We start from the raw sequence: 19,261 nt of genomic DNA on the forward strand, positions 1-19,261 counted from the left end.
GTTTTGCTTGGTTGACATCCTTTTGTTTGTTTAATTAACTTTTTATCATGGTAAAGAATGAATGGTTCACAATCAACCAACTAATCCCTCCTTTTTTGTCATGCTTAAGTCGTCCCCTTATGTCATCATCCCACACTTGTCCTCTTCTTGTTGGTGAGATGACATCACCCTCCACTAACTCTTTGATTAACTCCTAATCACTTGGCTAATGACCGCTGATCTGTTATACGGTTCGCTTAACTTTCGTTCTCGTTTATTGTTTGAGGGATCATACCCGGGATCTTATTACTTGGGTTCCCTTAACCTTTCTCAATACATTAAATTCCTTTTTATGATCCTCTCTTATAATACTTGAATTTAAATCCTTTTTATCCTGTTACCTTATACTCAATTCTTTCTGTATCTGGTGTATTTTCGCGAAAAATCAAAGTGTTTGAATTTGGATTCTGACGATCTTTACATACACTTATATATCATATAGAGTACTAATAAGATCTCAGAATTACAATAAAAGAACCCCTACATAGTGTGGCATGAAAAGTTTTTTTATTCCGCATAATCAGCAAAAACACTATTCATAAGGGTTACAAAAAGGTTCAAAATTTGGGGTTATTACACTGTCTATATAGTTAGCACATTTATGCAATCACCTCGACATCTTCATCTTGTTGCAGTGAAGCGTATCATTCGTTATTTAATTGGGTCACCTACACGTGGTCTATTTTTTCCAAAAAATTATGATCTTCAGTTGCAAGCATATAGTGATGCTGATTGGGCTGGATGTCCGGATACTAGAAGATCTACAACCGGATAGTGTACTTTCCTCAGAGATGCCTTGATCTCTTAGAAGTGTAAAAAGCAAGATCATGTCTCAAAATCTTCCATTGAGGCTGAATATAGAGCCATGTCTGTAACTTGTTCAGAAATTGTATGGTTACGTGGACTTCTTTCTAAGTTTGGAGCTTCTCAAATTAATCCTACTCCACTCCATGCTGATAATAAAAGTGCCATTCAGATCGCTTCCAACCCAGTATATCATGAACGAACGAAACACATCGAAGTTGATTGCCATTATATTAGAGATGCATTTACTCGTGGTGTTATTGAACTTCCTCATGTTGGTACTAATCCTCAAACAGCTGATGTATTCACAAAAGCTTTGACGCATCAATGACACAAGTTTCTTAGTGGAAAATTGATGTTGCTAGATTTACCAGCATGAATTTGAGGGAGGGTGTCAATATAATCATCATTCCTGTGAATTATAGGTGTTATTTACTAGGTGATTAGTATATATATAACTTTTGTTTATTAGTTGTAAATCTTTGACTTGTACCAGCTGTATTAGGCTTAATATAGGCTGATATTATGGGATATGATAGGCAGATTATAGGGGATGTTGTAGGCTGATTTCCAGGCAAATTTAGTGGGATTTGCCAGTACCTATAAATATAGGAGCTTGTTGTATAACATTTTCATTGAAAGAAATAAGTATTTTCACACATCTTTGTCAACCTCGTCTTATTTATGGGCCCACCATAGTACACATTTATATTGAAAATATTGATATTGTCCTTGATGGGCCCAAATAAATGGGACGAGTTCCCCACTGGATAATTGAAAAATGTGTACTATAATGGACTCATAAATAGGACGAGATCCCCACCTAGTAATTGACCGGATGCTAGGCTCAAATAAAGACGAAACATCTCGTGATCCACTATTCAAATCCGATTAAACGGGCAGGCTTTCGTGTGAGGAGGGATGTTAATGATATGAGGTATGATACTGGCAAGCGCAATTTTTTACACTTTAAGAGTTTTGATGACTTGGTTCCTTGACATATAGAACCATGAACAAGCTCGTTACAACAACTTTAAAAGAATGAAACCTAGGGAACTAAGTTAATGATTAACTAGAATAAAAGACTCATATTGCCTATTTTCATTCTGAACTGTATACTTGGACAGTTGTATTGTATCATTTTAAAACAGACTGAAGCTTTTTAAAACATTTTAGTTATGTGACAGTACCATGATTCTAATTATTAGTCCTATATTATATTGAATATGCATATGAAATTTCTTCTCAAGTTGTATTATTTTTGGTCACCGTTTGTTCAAATTGAATTTATTTACATCTCAACATGAAAGGAAACCAGCAAGTACTCTTCCTCATCTGTTAGGATTCGCTTTTTTTTTGAATGAAGTTGACCAAAAAAACTTAACAAGAAAAAGAAAACACATAAAAAGGAATATACCAGATGTAACCACCATGGTTGTTGTGGCGCAATAAAATATGAAGCTCAGCCAAACTTGGTGTTTTTTAAATTCTAACTTATGGGGTCTTTAAAGGAGGTTCTACTCCTTTTAACTTTAGTGTTATTGGTTATGAAATCGCAAAATCGCATTTAGGAATCCTCAGTAGTAAGTTCTACTTTTCGAGCTAATTTATGCATCCTTGTTTTCCCTCCCTTTTCCTGTTTTTGCATGCTTCTTTGTTCTAACAGCTACTGCTCTGGTTCTAGTTGCAGACTTGCAGTAATCTAGGGTTTTGTACTTGAGCATAAAAATGGAGTATAATGGTGGATATATAAATGGAAGATATGGAGCCTTTGCATTTGAGGTAACTGCAATTTTTCTTTATTCACATACTAAAGATCATGCGTTCTAAGTTTTGATATAAAATAGCTTACTTTTTACCAACTTCTTCCGGATCAATGCAATTTAACTCAAGGTCCTAGTCTTAAGCATTACTATCACAACATTATTTTAGGTATGCACATAATCAGTTTTGTTAATGTTCTTTAATCACTTGCTAGCACTTATGATTTCCCTTTGTTAACTTTTCAACACGCTTATATTTGCCATTTGATCTTAATGGAAATTTGAACTCCTCTATATCCTCATTCCCTGCTGTTGTTATCAAAGGACGGTGACTGAAAATTTACTACAGTTTGCAGAATGTTCTGATTTTCAAATTATTATCATAATTTTGAAATTCATTCTTTATATAACTACTTATATTTCCATCTTGTTGTTGGATGCAGGATCCACTATCGGAGGATGAGAACGAAGATATACATCACGCCCTTGAACATTCTATTCTTGAATCAAAAATAGCAGAAATGAATTTTGGGGGTGAGCAACTTAATTATGTCTTAAGCTAATTGTTAAGTGATAAGCTAACATGTCTTAGTATTTTGTTTCTAGTTGTATGTCAAATGTAACTTAGTACTAATTTTTTAAGTGTGTCCGAATTTGTCCTCTCTTCTGAATCATGAATGCTCTAGAATGTTACCTGCAATTGAGTCTGTCGATTGTAAATTACTAATTTTTAAACCTCTTTGCTAAATGAACAAAAGGATATCTTCCAATATTCTGCATTAATGCTTTGTCTAACTGTTATTTTTAATCTCTGTTTTTTTTTGCAGAATCTTATCATACAGAGGAAGATGAACACCATGCCTGGTCTATACAAAACAGTATAGAAGATTTTGCAGAGTCTTATCATACAGAGGAACATGAACACCATTCCAGATCTATACAAAGCAGTATAGAAGATTCAGATGAATCCATGAGGCGAAGGTGGTCCGAAACTTTCTTTCCGTATTTACATATTTGTCATATACTCTATAAATATTGACGAAAAATTGGTTACTCAAGTGCATCTCTTTCTAAAAATAGGTGACTGATAGAAATGTTTGAACAGCATATAAATTTTACTTGCAAATTGTTTCTTACCAGGAAATAATTTGCTATATGATGTGATATCACTGTAATATTCATCCAGCCTATTTCTGTAACACAATGCTCAAGAGAAATCGCCAATTAGAATTAATTGAGTAAACCTTCTTGCAGGGCATCTTCCACGTCAGAAAGGGATTTCGACGGTCAAATTGATCGAGTTTGTGATGTTTGCGATAAAGCAGTAGGTTTTCTATTTCTGATGATATTTTAAAATATCATTTTATAGTTTAGTGTATGATCCAATCAAAGAATGTTTTAAATTGACTATTAGATAGCTATAATGCAACTATGCAAAAGCTACATAATTGCTGATACAAAATTAGTTAGTTTCTGCTACTTACACATAATGATTTATCTACAGAAACCTTCTGCTCGGTTAAGGCTTACCTATTGGGGCCAGAAAGCCTGTAAAAAACATTTCTCAGATGGATCTACAATTTGCTGCAGCTGTTTAAGATTCAAGGTTTGTGGTAGAGATTCTCCGCTACATGATAAAAATACTAAAAATTGATAAAAAGTTTTAGATCACATCACATTTAACAAACTAGTGAAAGTAGTGTTTGCAAGTAGAAGGTTTAACAAACTTGGGGAACAGGAAGATGCCAGAATGATAGTTGTAACTGAAATATCAATCCTGCTTCTTTGCCATATTTTAGTTATTTCACGTTCTTTTTGCTAAAAAACATCCGATAATCAGAAAATTAAACTATACTTGATCTGTGCAGATAGGAGATATGGGATATATTAGCCTCAGCGATGGTCGAAAACTTTGTTCTGACTGTCATTGCACAGCAATAATGGACACCGAGGCATGCATTCCCCTTTTTCATGAAGTGTATAAATTTTTGGAAGGAATCGACATGAAGATCCTTGAGGACATTCCAATTTTCTTAGTTGATAAAAAGGAGTGTAAAAGAATTGGTGATCTACTTGGTGGAAAGGTGTGTGCATATTGTATCATGCACTATTTGACCTTAAAACAAGTGCATTGTTCTAATTTTTCTGCTTTTAGTTTGTGAAGTTGATTACTTAACCTCTACTGTGTTGACAGGCCCATCAGGGAAATCGGCCGTCGGGTTTGACCACATATACAGCAGGATTTGTTGTGCGGAGTGTAAGGATTTGATTGTCTCTCCGTTTCTTTTAATCTTCTTTTAAGGAATGCAAGACAAGTTTGGCAAAATAATAAATATTATGTGTTCGTCGTGTGCAATCATGCTTTTCATATCAGTTACAAGGTTAAATCGGAAAAAAATTCTTAATTCCAACTTGAAATTAGGTTGCTAGGTCATACCAGAGAGGGGAAAACATCTACGTAGAGGAAGAGGTGCACCAGATACAGCGAAACAAGGTGACATCCATGCTGATAGAGTATGGTTTCCCCAGGTATATACATCTCACTTGCCCGAATTCATTTCCCATTATCCCTTATGATGCCTTGAATCTTCCATATTCTACAAAAGACCTTCAAATGATGTTATACATTTGAAGCAGCCGGTTAAATCCGTTAGTATGAGCGCTTTTGAGATGTGCCCAAAACAAATTCGTTCAGGTTCAACTCAGAGCAGACAATATCTTACTATTATGAAGTTAGGACTTGTTTGCGGCCCTATAGTCTCAACAATACTTAAAAATGTTAAATCTATACTTGTACTTCTAGCCTCAACCTCACTGCTCTTGAAAACAGCAACAAAACTTAGCTAAAACTTTTACTAAAGTTTACTCAGTGTAATCTATGTACCGATTGCATCTCCAACAAACTCTCTATTCTAGCTCTTAACTCAAAATTTGAATAGGGAAATGAAAAATATTGCTCCAACATGCTCTTAGTGGCTCTTCAAATCATGAAAAGTCTCTTCTCCCTACTCAATTTTAAGAGTCAGTTTCACTGTTAAGTAATAGTATTTTTAAATAATATTTATGTGTTATTATATTATTTCGAGCGTAAATATAATATTTTATTCTTTGACAAAATATGTAAATATGAAAATGTAATATTTGTAACCTAATAGCATTAATAATAATAATAATAATAATAATAATAAGTTTTATGTTTTTTTAAAAAAATTATGGATCAAAAATACATTTGAACTGGTTTTTCTATTTTCAAATTCGTTAAGATATAAGGTCATTATCATATTATCTATATGTTCAAAATTACATTCGAAATAGATACTGAAACTTTTAGATTTTAAATATATTATACCACATTAAAAGTATCTGTAATTTATTGTTCAAAATTATTAAATTATTTCATATAGTATAACATGATTTTGACGAAAACATGTTCTTGATATGTGAATTACGATATCCTAAATCGTGATTAGATGAAGATGTATGACATGTGTTATTTTATATTTATTTCTTTTTTTAGCGTAGATTTGGCGTCATAGTTAAGTATGTCAACTATATAGTACTTCAATGTCTTACATTTTTATTGTTAATTTAAAATATTACAAGATTATTACTTTGATACAGTATGTTATAAAATTGAATCGTTATAAAATTTTAATTTTTTATCATTAGTTTTCTGAGCTTGATGATTAAGACTTTTAATGATTTTCATGTAATTGTTATAAACCAAATCTCAAATAAATGATTTTCTACAATTTCAAATAGCAAAAAGAGAGTAGATATGAGTTAGGCCCTATAAAGTTCATAAAAACGTGAAATATTTAGCTCAATTAGTTGTGTAGTTACTATTTTAGCTTTGAGCAAACTCACATTTTTAAATAATTTTTTATACTCGTATTTCTTAGGGGTGAGTAATGTAGCATATCATGTTCAATTGTTAAAGATCAAATCAGATATTCGATATTCTGAATTATGAAAAAACTATTCTTGTTCTAGTTCCTTTAATCATATATTAGTTTTAACCATATTATCTATATGTTCAAAATTACATTCGAAATAGATACCGAAACTTTTAGATTTTAAATATATTATACCACATTAAAAGTATCTGTAATTTATTGTTCAAAACTATTAAATTATTTCATATAGTATAACATGATTTTGACGAAAACATGTTCTTGATATGTGAATTACGATATCCTAAATCGTGATTAGATGAAGATGTATGACATGTGTTATTTTATATTTATTTCTTTTTTTAGCGTAGATTTGGCGTCATAGTTAAGTAATACATGTCAACTATATAGTACTTCAATGTCTTACATTTTTATTGTTAATTTAAAATATTAGAAGATTATTACTTTGATACAGTATGTTATAAAATTGACTCGTTATAAAAATTTAATTTTTTATCATTAGTTTTCTGAGCTTGATGATTAAGACTTTTAATGATTTTCATGTAATTGTTATAAACCAAATCTCAAATACAATTTCAAATAGCAAAAAGAGAGTAGATATGAGTTAGGCCATATAAAGTTCATAAAAATGTGAAATATTTAGCTCAATTAGTTGTGTAGTTACTATTTTAGCTTTGAGCAAACTCACATTTTTAAATAATTTTTTATACTCGTATTTCTTAGGGGTGAGTAATGTAGCATATCATGTTCAATTGTTAAAGATCAAATCAGATATTCGATATTCTGAATTATGAAAAAACTATTCTTGTTCTAGTTCCTTTAATCATATATTAGTTTTAACCATATTGCCTGAGATTATCCGGTTCAGAATTAATTCTTTATTTTTAGTTTAATTTGTAAATGATTAATCAATTTAATTGTAGTTTGATTCATTTTGTAATTGGTATGTTATATATTGATTGACGATATATTATAAATGATAGTTTTAAGACTTTAATATAAGTAACTTATTTCTTTATTTTATTTTATTTTAACCAAGTAAAATTTATAACTCAATTCTTTTAGTAGGTCTTGTAAACGCTTTTTATTATTATTTGATTGACTTTTTATTAAGAATATAGAATTCTCCTAAATTCACCTTTAAATCACAGGTTATAATATTTCAAATTCATATATCATCAATATTACATCATTTAGATATATTTTCTGACACCAAATTTGATGTCTTTGTCACTATTCTTATATCTATAATTTTTTTTAAAAGATTTAGTTACACGTCGAATTCTGAATTCATAAATTTAAAATAAAAAATAATCTAAATAAGAATATTCTTTCAGTTATCTTATTTAGTGTTCTCCAAAAAATTGTAATCTCTTTATAAATCACCTTTTATAATAAAAAAAATTAATATGATATAGTCCATGTTGAAAGTCCATCAATTTTTCTTTTCAAAGATGCTTACTGAAATTTTAATTTTTGTGCTTAATTAATTCGTCACATTCATGACTTAAAGTTTCTATAATATTGTATTGGTACTCGTTTAAACTATTAAGTTAGATTTGTATTCGTTCATTTTTATTCGAAATGAGTTATATCTGAATCATGGTTCTATCCCGATTATTCAGATCCTTTTTTCAATTTAAAATTCATTTACGTGAATTATTAATTTATAGGTAGTAATCTACATTTAAACAATATATGAGACTTACCTGAAATAATAACTTGATCTCGAATAAATAAGATATTAAAGAGAATATAGATACAACAGTTTTAATGTATGTGGTTAATGTTTTTTATTGACAAAGTGAATGCTTGTGTAGCTCAAATGGTTTCTGTGGTGTTTTTAATTCTTGTGAATGACAATATTTTTTATATATGAGGAGCTAGGTTCGGAGTTAGGGGTTATTATGTAGATAAAGTTGGGCTATTATACAGATAAAGGATTATAATATATATTAATAATTATACGCTATTTTTCTCTCCACTTCCTTTACATGCCCACTCAGAGCGCCAGGTGGATCAATTTCACTGCCAACACACCCAATTACGGCCCTGTTAACGTGTCTAACGTTAATATTGACTGATTTTTAAATTTGTAATCAGTAATCTACTTGAGTCATTTGGCCGCAATGAGTCATCTAATTGATATTTAACCCAAAAATGAAAATATGAGTCAATATAAAGAATATTGTTGGAAACACATACTAAATCACTAAGAGCCAATTGTTTATATTATTTATAAAGAGTGAAGAATCTGTTGGAGATGCTCTAACAGCACGTCTTATTTACTACTATGCCATCATCCACGTTGACACTTGACAGGTTAGCAATGGGTGCAACCTTGGCCCATGAAATGATGCACGCGTGGATGCGCATTCAAGGTAATTTTCCTTTTTTGGGCCTCTCAAATCAATGAACTGATCATTTTTGCTAATTCTAATGTACATTTTGTACCTGACTGAGTAGGATACAGTAGAGGAATTCCACTAGAAGTGAAGGAAGGTATATGTGAAGTGATGGCACACAGATGGTTAGATTGGTATACATTTGTAGGAGAAGATTTCTTACACACTTCACCAGAACAAGTTCAGTTTCTGAGGAACTTGAAAGAGGTCCTGAAAAATGACATAGAAAAACGTTGTTCCAAAGACGTTTATGGGCATGGTTTTAGAGAGGCTAAATGGGCTATTGAGAGATATGGTTTAAAGAGTACAATGTCTTATGTGGCTCGAACTGGAAAATTTCCAGAATAGCTATCTTTAAAATTACTCGGAACCTTCAAAATACTACCAAAAACGAGATTTGTTACTAGCAAAGAAGTTTGTAATGGGTTTGCTGAATTTTTCAGAAAAGTTTGAAATTGTTGTTTGCCACGAGCTTTTGGTAAAATTAAAATGTGATTATATATATGATCTTCAACCATCTGCAACATAAATATCGTCTATTGTATGTCAATCATTACTAGTCAGTAATCTCATTACTAGTCAGTAATCATGTTATGCTCATATTATTTATGAGTCCACTCGTCACTAGTATGAATAATTATCTAATACATACGTTTATTCTTATCATCTACCTAATAAATAAGAATTATATTCGATTATTAAAAAAATCAAGAAACACGTGGATACATAATTCACATAACACGTAAACACATAAGGCACGAAACTTAGTTCGTCAAACGATGTGGCTCGATGTGTTTGCAACTGAAATGGGGTTAAAATATAATTTTTCAAAAATTATATAACTCAAATGTGTTTGTAAAATAACCGTCCTTCCGTTACAAAATAACTTGGGTTCTAAAGTATTTTTATTGAAAACTTAATAATTTCTGAGTCTAAACACGTTCGTTTCACTTAAAACGGTGAACAGTCTAATTGTTATTAATTCGATTAATAAATCATTTTTTTAATTTAATAATCAATTAATCAAAATAATTAACTAATTAATATTTTTATCAAATAATAATTTAACCTAAAATATATACTTTATCATAAGAATTGTTTTTCTTTCTCTTTTTTTCTTTAGTAAATAACGGCTTTATAAAACGGATTTTTCACTGGAGTGACTGCTCCTCAAAATCAATTTAAACACTACCATTCAAGTATACTATAATGAAGTAAGTAAATTTTAAAACACAAAATAATCTATATTTGCATATATAAATTCATCGGAACAAAAAATCCGGTCACCAAAGCCCAAAAATCCGACCAACATCGACTCTTTCAACGACTTGTAAAAATTTTGTAATCAATATATATATACACTAACATGTTATAATATAATGAAGTACAAAATCAGAATCTCAAAATTTTTAACCCAATATAGCGTCTGGTCACCCCAAGAGGTTTCGTGATATCCGAAAAATATTTCCAGAAAAAAATTGAAATTAATACACATAGAACACACGTGTTGAATCGCCTTTTAGATTACTCTGCATCATCCAATTCACTTTCTGTAACCCGAAAATAAATTAAAACGGAAGATCTGTCTAGAAATTTATCTTCTCGAAAGTTTACACTATATATGTCTATGTGTAGATATCAAAGAGCTGATCATTTATATATGGTGATATCGAAAATTGGATAAACAATTTGTAAGATATGAATTTTTGAAATTTTTTAATATATTAAAATGAGAGGCAGAAGGTGGAGAGAATACGTAGAGAGAAACAAGAGATTGAGTTGGGAGGGGTTATCCGTGGCCAGGGAAATAATTGGGAGCATTGGGTAGACTAGAATATATATAAAAAAAATAACCAAAACTCACCCCATAAAATCATGTCATCTCAAATTTCGTTTAGTTATCCCAAAATAATTATTAATGGGGAATAACTTTAAAAATATTATTTTCGAATAAATATAAAAATTATACCGAAATTTCGCAAAAATTATGACTTTTTCAAAAATGTTAAAAACATAAAATATTTTAAAGACACTTGATTTTATAAAAATCAAAATACCATACTTTTGTGGGCTTTAACGTCCCGGTATTTCCCCGGTCCGATTATTTTTCTGAAAACAAAACTAATAATACATCTCGAAAACAAATATAATAAACTAACTCTATATCCCGTGCAATGCACGGGCATGTTTTATAGTGAGTGAATTGATGTTATTTTGATTGTAATTATCGACGATATATTCATGTTGTTTCAGGATGAATCGATTAACTAAATATCTCTCTTTATGAAATTGAGATCGATGTCTTACTTAACGTATTTTTTCTCAAAATAAATTGAATATGCGAAAAAGAAATCGAAATATACGATCAAAATATAATACAAATGAAAGCACACATATCTCATGAAAATAATTACAACTCATAAGAATGAAATATTGCGGAGTTAATTAAAGAGTTATTATAGTTGTTTACATGATACAATTAGTGATACAAAATATAATGAATATGAGGTAATTTTACTTTACATATTAGAAAATGTAATTATTAGATATGAAAGACGACACATTAAATATAATATTGTACAATTGACAATATAAATACATTTTTCAATATACATCATTTTTTATGATAAATATATTAATAGATAGGTCAGTAATCAATGGTAATGAAAATTGAAAAATGGACTAAATTGGTTGAACTACTGATTTACGGTTTATCAAAAATTGAGAATTTAACGAAATGCTAAATCGAAATAATATCGAACATATTTTTATATTCTTTTTAAAATTTATAAGTAAAATAATTATATTTGAGATGTGTAAAATTGCATTTGTACATCCATACTAAGTTATAACTTTATTTTGTGTGCATTATTTATTAAAATAATAAGAGTCTTAATCATCTTTACGCATCTCTCTTATTCTTCCCTTATCTTTTCAGTTTTTATTCGGCAGCCGTCTGATTTCTTCATTTAAAATCGTCATTCTTCACCAACTCGATGCTGAGTATATTTCTTCTTCCTTTTCTTCTCTTCATAGCCTCAAATCGTGTGTTTGATTCGTCAAATTTTGACCGGAAAATTGCCGATTTTGATCAAAAATGACAAAAATGTTGTATGCTCCGATTTTGCTCAATAGATTGTTTGGTTGTCTTGTAGCAATTTATCGGCGAAATTTTTTATTTCCATACCACTGCAGTAATCTTATAACTCTTTTACTTATACCTCTGAAAAAATTTTAAATTGGTTAATGTAAGAAAAATGATTCACCTTACTATTGTAAAATATTAATGTAACTGTAATGAACTTGATATTTTAATATTTTCTTATATATATATTCAAAATCTTCGAACCAGTCTTAGTTTATATTCGATTTGGTCATATAATAAGAATTTCAGTTTTATTATAAACCCCCTCATAACCCACTCTTTTATTCATATACAAAGAGAATATCTATTATATTTCTTGAATTTAATACCTAATACACTAACATTGTCATTTTCAGATTAGTTAACATATTAAATTTATTTGCTGAAAATAAATTTATTTTATATAAAGTCTTCAAAAAAAGAATTTAATATATATACAGGCAAATATTATTAAATTTTAGATATCTAATTATAGGTTGTTAATATCCAATGATAAATGGTAACATATATAAAATTATTAATATTAATGAGTTAGGTGTAATTAATATATGTTATTAAATATGACAATTATTTATATTTATTAATAAGGAGTAGTAATGACTTAAGTGTAATTAATACATGGTATTAAATTTGACAATTATTCGTATTTATTATTGAGGGGTAAATTAGTAATTTGGAATAAATTGTCTCACACAACCCTCTATTTGCTCTATTATATATATAATAGATGACAACTCACGCAAAACGATGTCAAACACGCCACACGTAATACGGACCATCAAAGACAATCCACGTAGGTTATAATTTCATATAATAACGAAGTACAAAATCAGAATCTCGAAATTTTTAACCCAATATAGCGTCTGGTCACCCCAAGAGGTTTCGTGATATCCGAAAAATATTTTCAGAAAAAATGAGATTAATACACATAGAACACACGTGTTGAATCGCCTTTTAGATTACTCTGCATCATCCAACTCCCTTTCTATAGCCCGAAAATAAATTAAAACGGAAGATTTGTCTAGGAATTTTTCTTCTCGAAAGCTTACATTATATATGTTTATGCGTAGATATCAAAGAACTGATAATTTATATATGGTGATATCGAAAATAGGATAAATAATTTGTAGAATATAATTTTTTAAAATTTTTCAATGATTTGGAAGGTGGAAAGAATACGCAGGCAGAGAGAAACAAGAGATTGAGTTGGAAGGGGTTACGTGTGGCAGGGGGTTGGGTAGATTAGGATATGTATAAAGAAAATTAAAAAAAATTATCCCATAAAATAAAATCATGTGATCTCAAATTTCGTTTAGTTACCCGAAAATAATTATTAGCGTGGAATAATTTCAAAAATATTTGTTCGAATAAATATAAAAATTATACCAAAATTCCACAAAATTTATAATTTTTTCAAAAATGTAAGAACATAAAATATTTTAAAGACCCTTGATTTTATAAAAATCAAAATATGATTTTTTTTGTTGGTTTTAACGTCCCGATATGTCCCGGTCCGATTATTTTTCTTAAAATGACACATTTCCTAAATTAATAATACATCTCGAAAATAAATATAATAAACGATAACTCACGCAAAACGAGGCCAAACATGCCACACGTAATGCGGACCATCAAAGACAATCCATGTCGGGTATAATTTCATATAATTACGTTTTAACGCTACTAAAATATCTAAAAAAAATATTCTAACCTTCGCGGGACCACATATAACATAGCACGTAATATTTATGATCAAAAACATCTTAAACTGAGATAAACACATAATTTTTGATTTAATATATTATATAATAGTCGTAAAATTTCTTGATCTTACAATATATACATGTTCGATCTTGCTCAACAGAAGAGTTGAAAAAGAGAGCTCAAACCACAAAATCTCAAATTAGGGTTCGAGAGCTTCAATTAGTTATTACTAATTGGAGTTAAATTAGTGTTTCAGGCTGAATTAGATCTCCAATTAAGCTACCATTCTTACTTGATTTTATTTTTTGTATGTGTATATGTATGTTTATGTTTAGAATTGTTAATTTTGTATGTGTATGTAAGCGCATTTGGTATCTCGCTCTCTCTATTTCGACATCTCAATCTACCTCTCTCTATGTATATCTCTCTCTTTCGCCGCCTCTCTTTCTGTCTCTCTCTCTGATTTGTCTCTCTCTATCTCTTTCTCTCTAAATTTCACTCACTCACACAATCTCTCTCTCTCTCTCTAAATCTCACTTATTTTAATTGTCATCTTTTTGAAATTTGATTAGTCTTTAGTTGCTTAATAGTCGTAACTTTGAAATTTAATTAGTCTTTACTTGATTAATAGTCGTTATTTTGAAATTTAATTAGTCTTTACCTACCTAATAGTTGTCATTCTGAATTTGTAATTACAATTGTTTATCATCTTTATATTTGTGATTTATAGTGGTCGCTTTAAAAATAGAAAGTATCGTAAGAATATTTTTGTGATTAGTCTTATTAAGCTATTTATAGTATCGTTATGTTGTAGCAAGGTTATGTCGGTGTAGTAGTAGTCGTAAGAATTCATCTGTTATTAGTTCTTTGTAGTTGTTAATAGTCGTCGCTTTGATAAGTATCGTTTGTTGTAGCATGGTTGTGTGTGTGTATTTTTTTTAAGTTGTTAACACTTTTTTATAGTTATGGACGACGAGGATAACATGCAGAAAGAACTTTCAAAATTTAGCGACAAATATATGAGTGTTAGTGGCCTCACCTGTCAGTAGTCAGTACGTCAGTATACATGTCACTCCACGTGTCAGTCCTGTAATGTGGACCCTCTTTTTTTTTTTGCAAAAGTGCAATTATTTGGCAACATAATTTTTGGTGTTGCTCTCAATTAGGAAATGTTGTCTTTGAATCCTAAGACAACATTGAAAATACTAACATCAGAAAAGTGTTGTAGTTGAAAATTTACAATCTGCTACAACATATTTTTGGGTTTTGTGCAAATTATTTGAAATGTTGTAGAAAGTCATTATTGGATTGGATTGGATTTAAATATCTTTTATTATATGTTATTCTTTGACTAAATTTATGCATGATTTATATTTAGTTGTTATATAAATGGAATTTATTTACATGTCATTTATTATGTTATTATTTGGCTAAATTTAGGTATAACTTATGTTTTTTTTTAAATACCCATTTTTTTGACAAATATGGCTTATAACCTTACAAATTAGTATTTGTTCTCATAAATCTGGGGGTAAGCGAGAATCGAACCCAGTACCTGGAACGATAGATGATAAACTCTTAACCACTTGAATTATCCAACCATGCTCAACTTATGTTTAGTTATTCTACAATTGGAATGCCAACTATTATGAGCTATCGTTTACATGATTTATGTTTGTTTAGTTGAATGTAATTGATTCTGAAAATTGAATAAATATTTTTTTATTTGAAATTTTGTATATGTTAATTGTATATTAGTGATATATATATATATATATGTGTGTGTGGGGGGGGTGTTTTAAAGAAAGGTTATTAATGTTTCAGTTACTAATTGAAATAAGTGCACTTTTAATATGCTTACATATTCTCTTCCAATAAATGTGATTAAATTCCTTAATTTACTCTTTTAATATATGTGCTTTAATATTTTATATCTAGGTATCTTAGTAATGTTTAGTTAATATTTCTTTTCTTAACACTATATGATTCCTTATTGATTTTGTTCATGATGGTGGTGCTTTTAGGAGATTCGTACTATACATGGATTCTTCTACTTTTGATGGTCGTTTGAAGTATTTCAAATTTGGTATACCAAAATATTATACGTCGTATACCAAATATTTATAAATATTTACATGGTACTTATATTTGTATATATTCCTAATTAACTATTTTATTAGTGAGGTTCTAATCCTTTGGTTAGATTTTATATTTTAACATTTTGTCAGAATTTTTTTTATGTGTTGCCTTGAGATATTTTCTTCTCTATTTTATAAATTTATTTTAAATCAATGCCTAACTAATTTTATTATTGATTTTGCAGGATTTTTATTTCATTCTTCTTTTCAGATCGATGAATGCTTATTATCTAAATTTTCGAGACATTTTACATGATTTTGGGTCAGATAATAAATTTTCTCAAATAAAACAATCCCCTTTGTGGCGGACATGTATTTTGATATAATTTATCCACGTAAAAGTGTTTATTTACAAAAAAGTATGACATCGGAAGAGGCGATGAACGTGTTCGAAAATTAATGTAAAATAACGCAATCCAAAATAAGTAATAAATAGACAATAGGTTGAGATAATTAGGATATTATGTATAGCAATTTTTTTACATTTTTTTGAAATTTTTAATATCGAATCCGAGTTGGACCGAGTTTGATCCAAGTTATGCCGAATTTGATCCGAGTTAAGTTCAAAATCGGGTAATTACCCGAGATTACCCGAGTAATAAAAAACTAATTCGTTGATGAGTCTGAGTCCGAGTACTCGCCCGAGTTATTGGCTGAATCGGCCGATTTTTAGAATACTGCTTATACATAATAGATCATGACGATGATATTTCGTTTTGAGAAATATAGCTTTCAACTTAAATGCCTAACTGTTAAAATGATTATTTTCAAGAATTCAATAAAATAAGTGTATTGGCCTTCTATGACACAATTTTATTATATAACGTTTCAAACATCACATATTGAAAATATGACCCTTTTCAACACACTAAAACGTAATTTAAAGGGGTATTTTTAAGAAACGCAAGGTCGTTGTAGTATTTCTTCTTTCAATAAATTTTTTATTCTAAAAATAGACTAGAAACACATGTTTGATTAGCATTTACACAAAGTCTATATTCGTAGTATACAAGAAATGTGTACTGAACAGACGTATTTATACAACGTAAATTTAAATTGAGTTTATTAATAACCACACAAACAATTTATGTATATAATATATGGGCTCATTCACGTGATATTGTCTCTGATCCCTTACACTCATAACATCTTTCTATTAATTAATTAACTATTATTATAATATTTAAAAGTTCATGAGTGCATCCCAACCGGTTAATATCACTGTATTTTTGTCTAAAACTAAAAAACCAACACGCTCTATGGTTTTAGACTGCCATGAGAATTATTTTGACTTTTTACATTTATTTAATGTTATTATTTGAAAATATTTCTCATAAAATAACTGATATTGAGAAAATTTATATCAAGTACAAATTGAAATTTTTTTAGGCTTAATTGTTACAGGTTCTCAAAATAGTCACATAATCACATTGTGAAATTTCGTAAGATATGCTAACAAATGCGCATACAACGTATAAAATTATGACAAACATTTAAATTTGCAATTTTTACCATTACTTGACAAGCCAGTTTATAATCTATACTATTATATTAAAGACGAAATAATGAAAGTTTAGTTGGTAGTCGGTATGGTACCTTATGTATTTACTTAATTACCCTTACTCAATTTTATTTAAATTAATTTTTTTAATATTTTATATGAGAACTCTCTTTTCCTTCTCCCATTAGAACCCTTTGTAATTGTAACCATCACATATACAATACCCATGATCTACGTCATTCGTATCGATCCAAACCAGGCACAGCTGTCACCAATATTATTGCAAGCTTCGTCAAATCAAAACAAACCCTCCCCTTTAGAGAAAATCAGACTTTTTCAGATGTGGATTTTTTTTGTGGGCATGGCATGAGACATGAGTTTAATATATAATAAAATAGCAATTAGTTAAAACAACCGTGTATCGCACGTGTTTTAGGCTAATATATATATATATATATATATATATATATATATATATATATATATATATATAGAGAGAGAGAGAGAGAGAGAGAGTCTTAATCAAATACAAACTAAATTAAAATACAAACTACAAACTGCACCACATCCAATTTAAATATACCCTCTCACACACAACTCCACCTAATTCCCACCATTTTAATTGAATTTTCCCATATATTGGTGAACTCTTTTTGAAATCTAACTTCACTATATTTTTCTACGTCCTTCAACAATCAATGTGAATACCATATTTGATATATTTCGGCGATAAATCAGTATTTATGCCTACGAGAATCATTAAAATCTACTGGTTCCTAGAATATACCGATTCCAGCTTAGTGATTCGGGTAAGTTTAAATACTGATTTTTCGTCAAAATATAGCAAATATGCTATGCAAATTGATTAATGGAGATGGAGAAAAAATACTGTAAAGTTATTTTTTTAAAAAAGTTAACCGACTCACGGGAAAAGTCAAATTAGAAATGAAGGGAAAAATATATACATTAATACATAGTGCGCATGGAGGAGAGAGAAGGAGATTAAACATGTGTCTGTTATTGGTTTGTAGTTTGTATTTTAATTTGGTTTGTATTGGAGTAAGACTCTATATATATAGGCAAATGATCAAATAGAAACCACTAAAATAGAAACTTAAATGGAAACCAAGAGAAACAACCGTTATATGACATCACCCACCCCCTAGATCGCATAACCTATTCGGGGCCTACTTCTGGACCCCCGAAATCCACCCCGGGCCCGCTGGGCCTCACCAAGGCTTGAATCATAATCCCAGATAGGCCCCAGACATGCAAAATAAACCCCAATGGGCCCTAGTAGGCCCCACCCCGACCCCGACCTAACCCTGCCAAGGCCCACCCTCGGGCTCCACTACCATTCCTATCATCCTAAAAGTTAAGTTTCGATTAGTTTTTAATTTTAATGGTTTCTATTAGAGTAGCCCATATATATATATATATATAGTTAGGTTCTAAAGAGTCCACTATTTCATTGGAGTCCTTGGAGTCTGTTATAGGGAGAATTTCGTATAACGGTGTTTTGGAGGTTAATGGTCGGAATAAAGATCAAGGGTGATTTTTGAGGGCGGAGGAAGGTTGTTTATGGTGGTGGTTGAGCTTGTATGTTGACTCCTCAAGAAAGAATAGGGTTTTCGTTATTCTTTACCAAGTGTCGACTCATGTCTCATACAAGTGCTTACGTACCCCATTTATAGGGAACAAGTCACATAGGCTAGGGTTAGGATTCCTCGACCTGTGCAGCTCAAGCCCATGATAAATTCAGGTCTTCAGCCAATTAGTCACGTAAATCTCGACCGGCTCCACACGCTTCCTACAATCTCGCGGCATCTCCGCATTTCTTCCCGTGGT

The 19,261-nt window shown here is 30.1% G+C and overlaps 1 protein-coding gene and 1 long non-coding RNA gene across 3 annotated transcripts in view; one reads left to right on the forward strand and one right to left on the reverse strand.

Moving 5' to 3' along the window:
• The first annotated feature begins 2,328 nt into the window (after positions 1–2,328).
• Positions 2,329–19,261, forward strand: part of LOC141683222 (protein DA1-related 1-like) — a 29,077-nt gene continuing 12,144 nt past the window's right edge. The window contains exons 1-11 of one of the 2 annotated variants that reach the window (XM_074487929.1): positions 2,329–2,426; positions 2,528–2,625; positions 3,050–3,140; positions 3,434–3,587; positions 3,861–3,930; positions 4,111–4,212; positions 4,475–4,690; positions 4,801–4,863; positions 5,029–5,135; positions 8,843–8,901; positions 8,987–9,388. In XM_074487929.1, coding sequence (XP_074344030.1) covers positions 2,572–2,625; positions 3,050–3,140; positions 3,434–3,587; positions 3,861–3,930; positions 4,111–4,212; positions 4,475–4,690; positions 4,801–4,863; positions 5,029–5,135; positions 8,843–8,901; positions 8,987–9,273 — 1,203 coding nt within the window. In that variant the 5' untranslated portion in view covers positions 2,329–2,426; positions 2,528–2,571 and the 3' untranslated portion in view covers positions 9,274–9,388. Of the gene's footprint in view, positions 2,427–2,527; positions 2,626–3,049; positions 3,141–3,433; positions 3,588–3,860; positions 3,931–4,110; positions 4,213–4,474; positions 4,691–4,800; positions 4,864–5,028; positions 5,136–8,842; positions 8,902–8,986; positions 9,389–19,261 lie in introns of those variants that run through there. The other variant, XM_074487930.1, reaches the window with a different exon arrangement.
• LOC141683224 (uncharacterized) lies at positions 4,178–5,572 on the reverse strand. Its single transcript, XR_012560167.1, has 2 exons — positions 5,044–5,572; positions 4,178–4,233 (listed from the first exon to the last, which is right to left on the reverse strand). It is a non-coding gene; the product is annotated as an uncharacterized LOC141683224 (long non-coding RNA).

Source organism: Apium graveolens, chromosome 9 (assembly GCF_009905375.1).
Source record: "Apium graveolens cultivar Ventura chromosome 9, ASM990537v1, whole genome shotgun sequence".
NCBI classification, from domain to species: Eukaryota; Viridiplantae; Streptophyta; class Magnoliopsida; order Apiales; family Apiaceae; genus Apium; species Apium graveolens.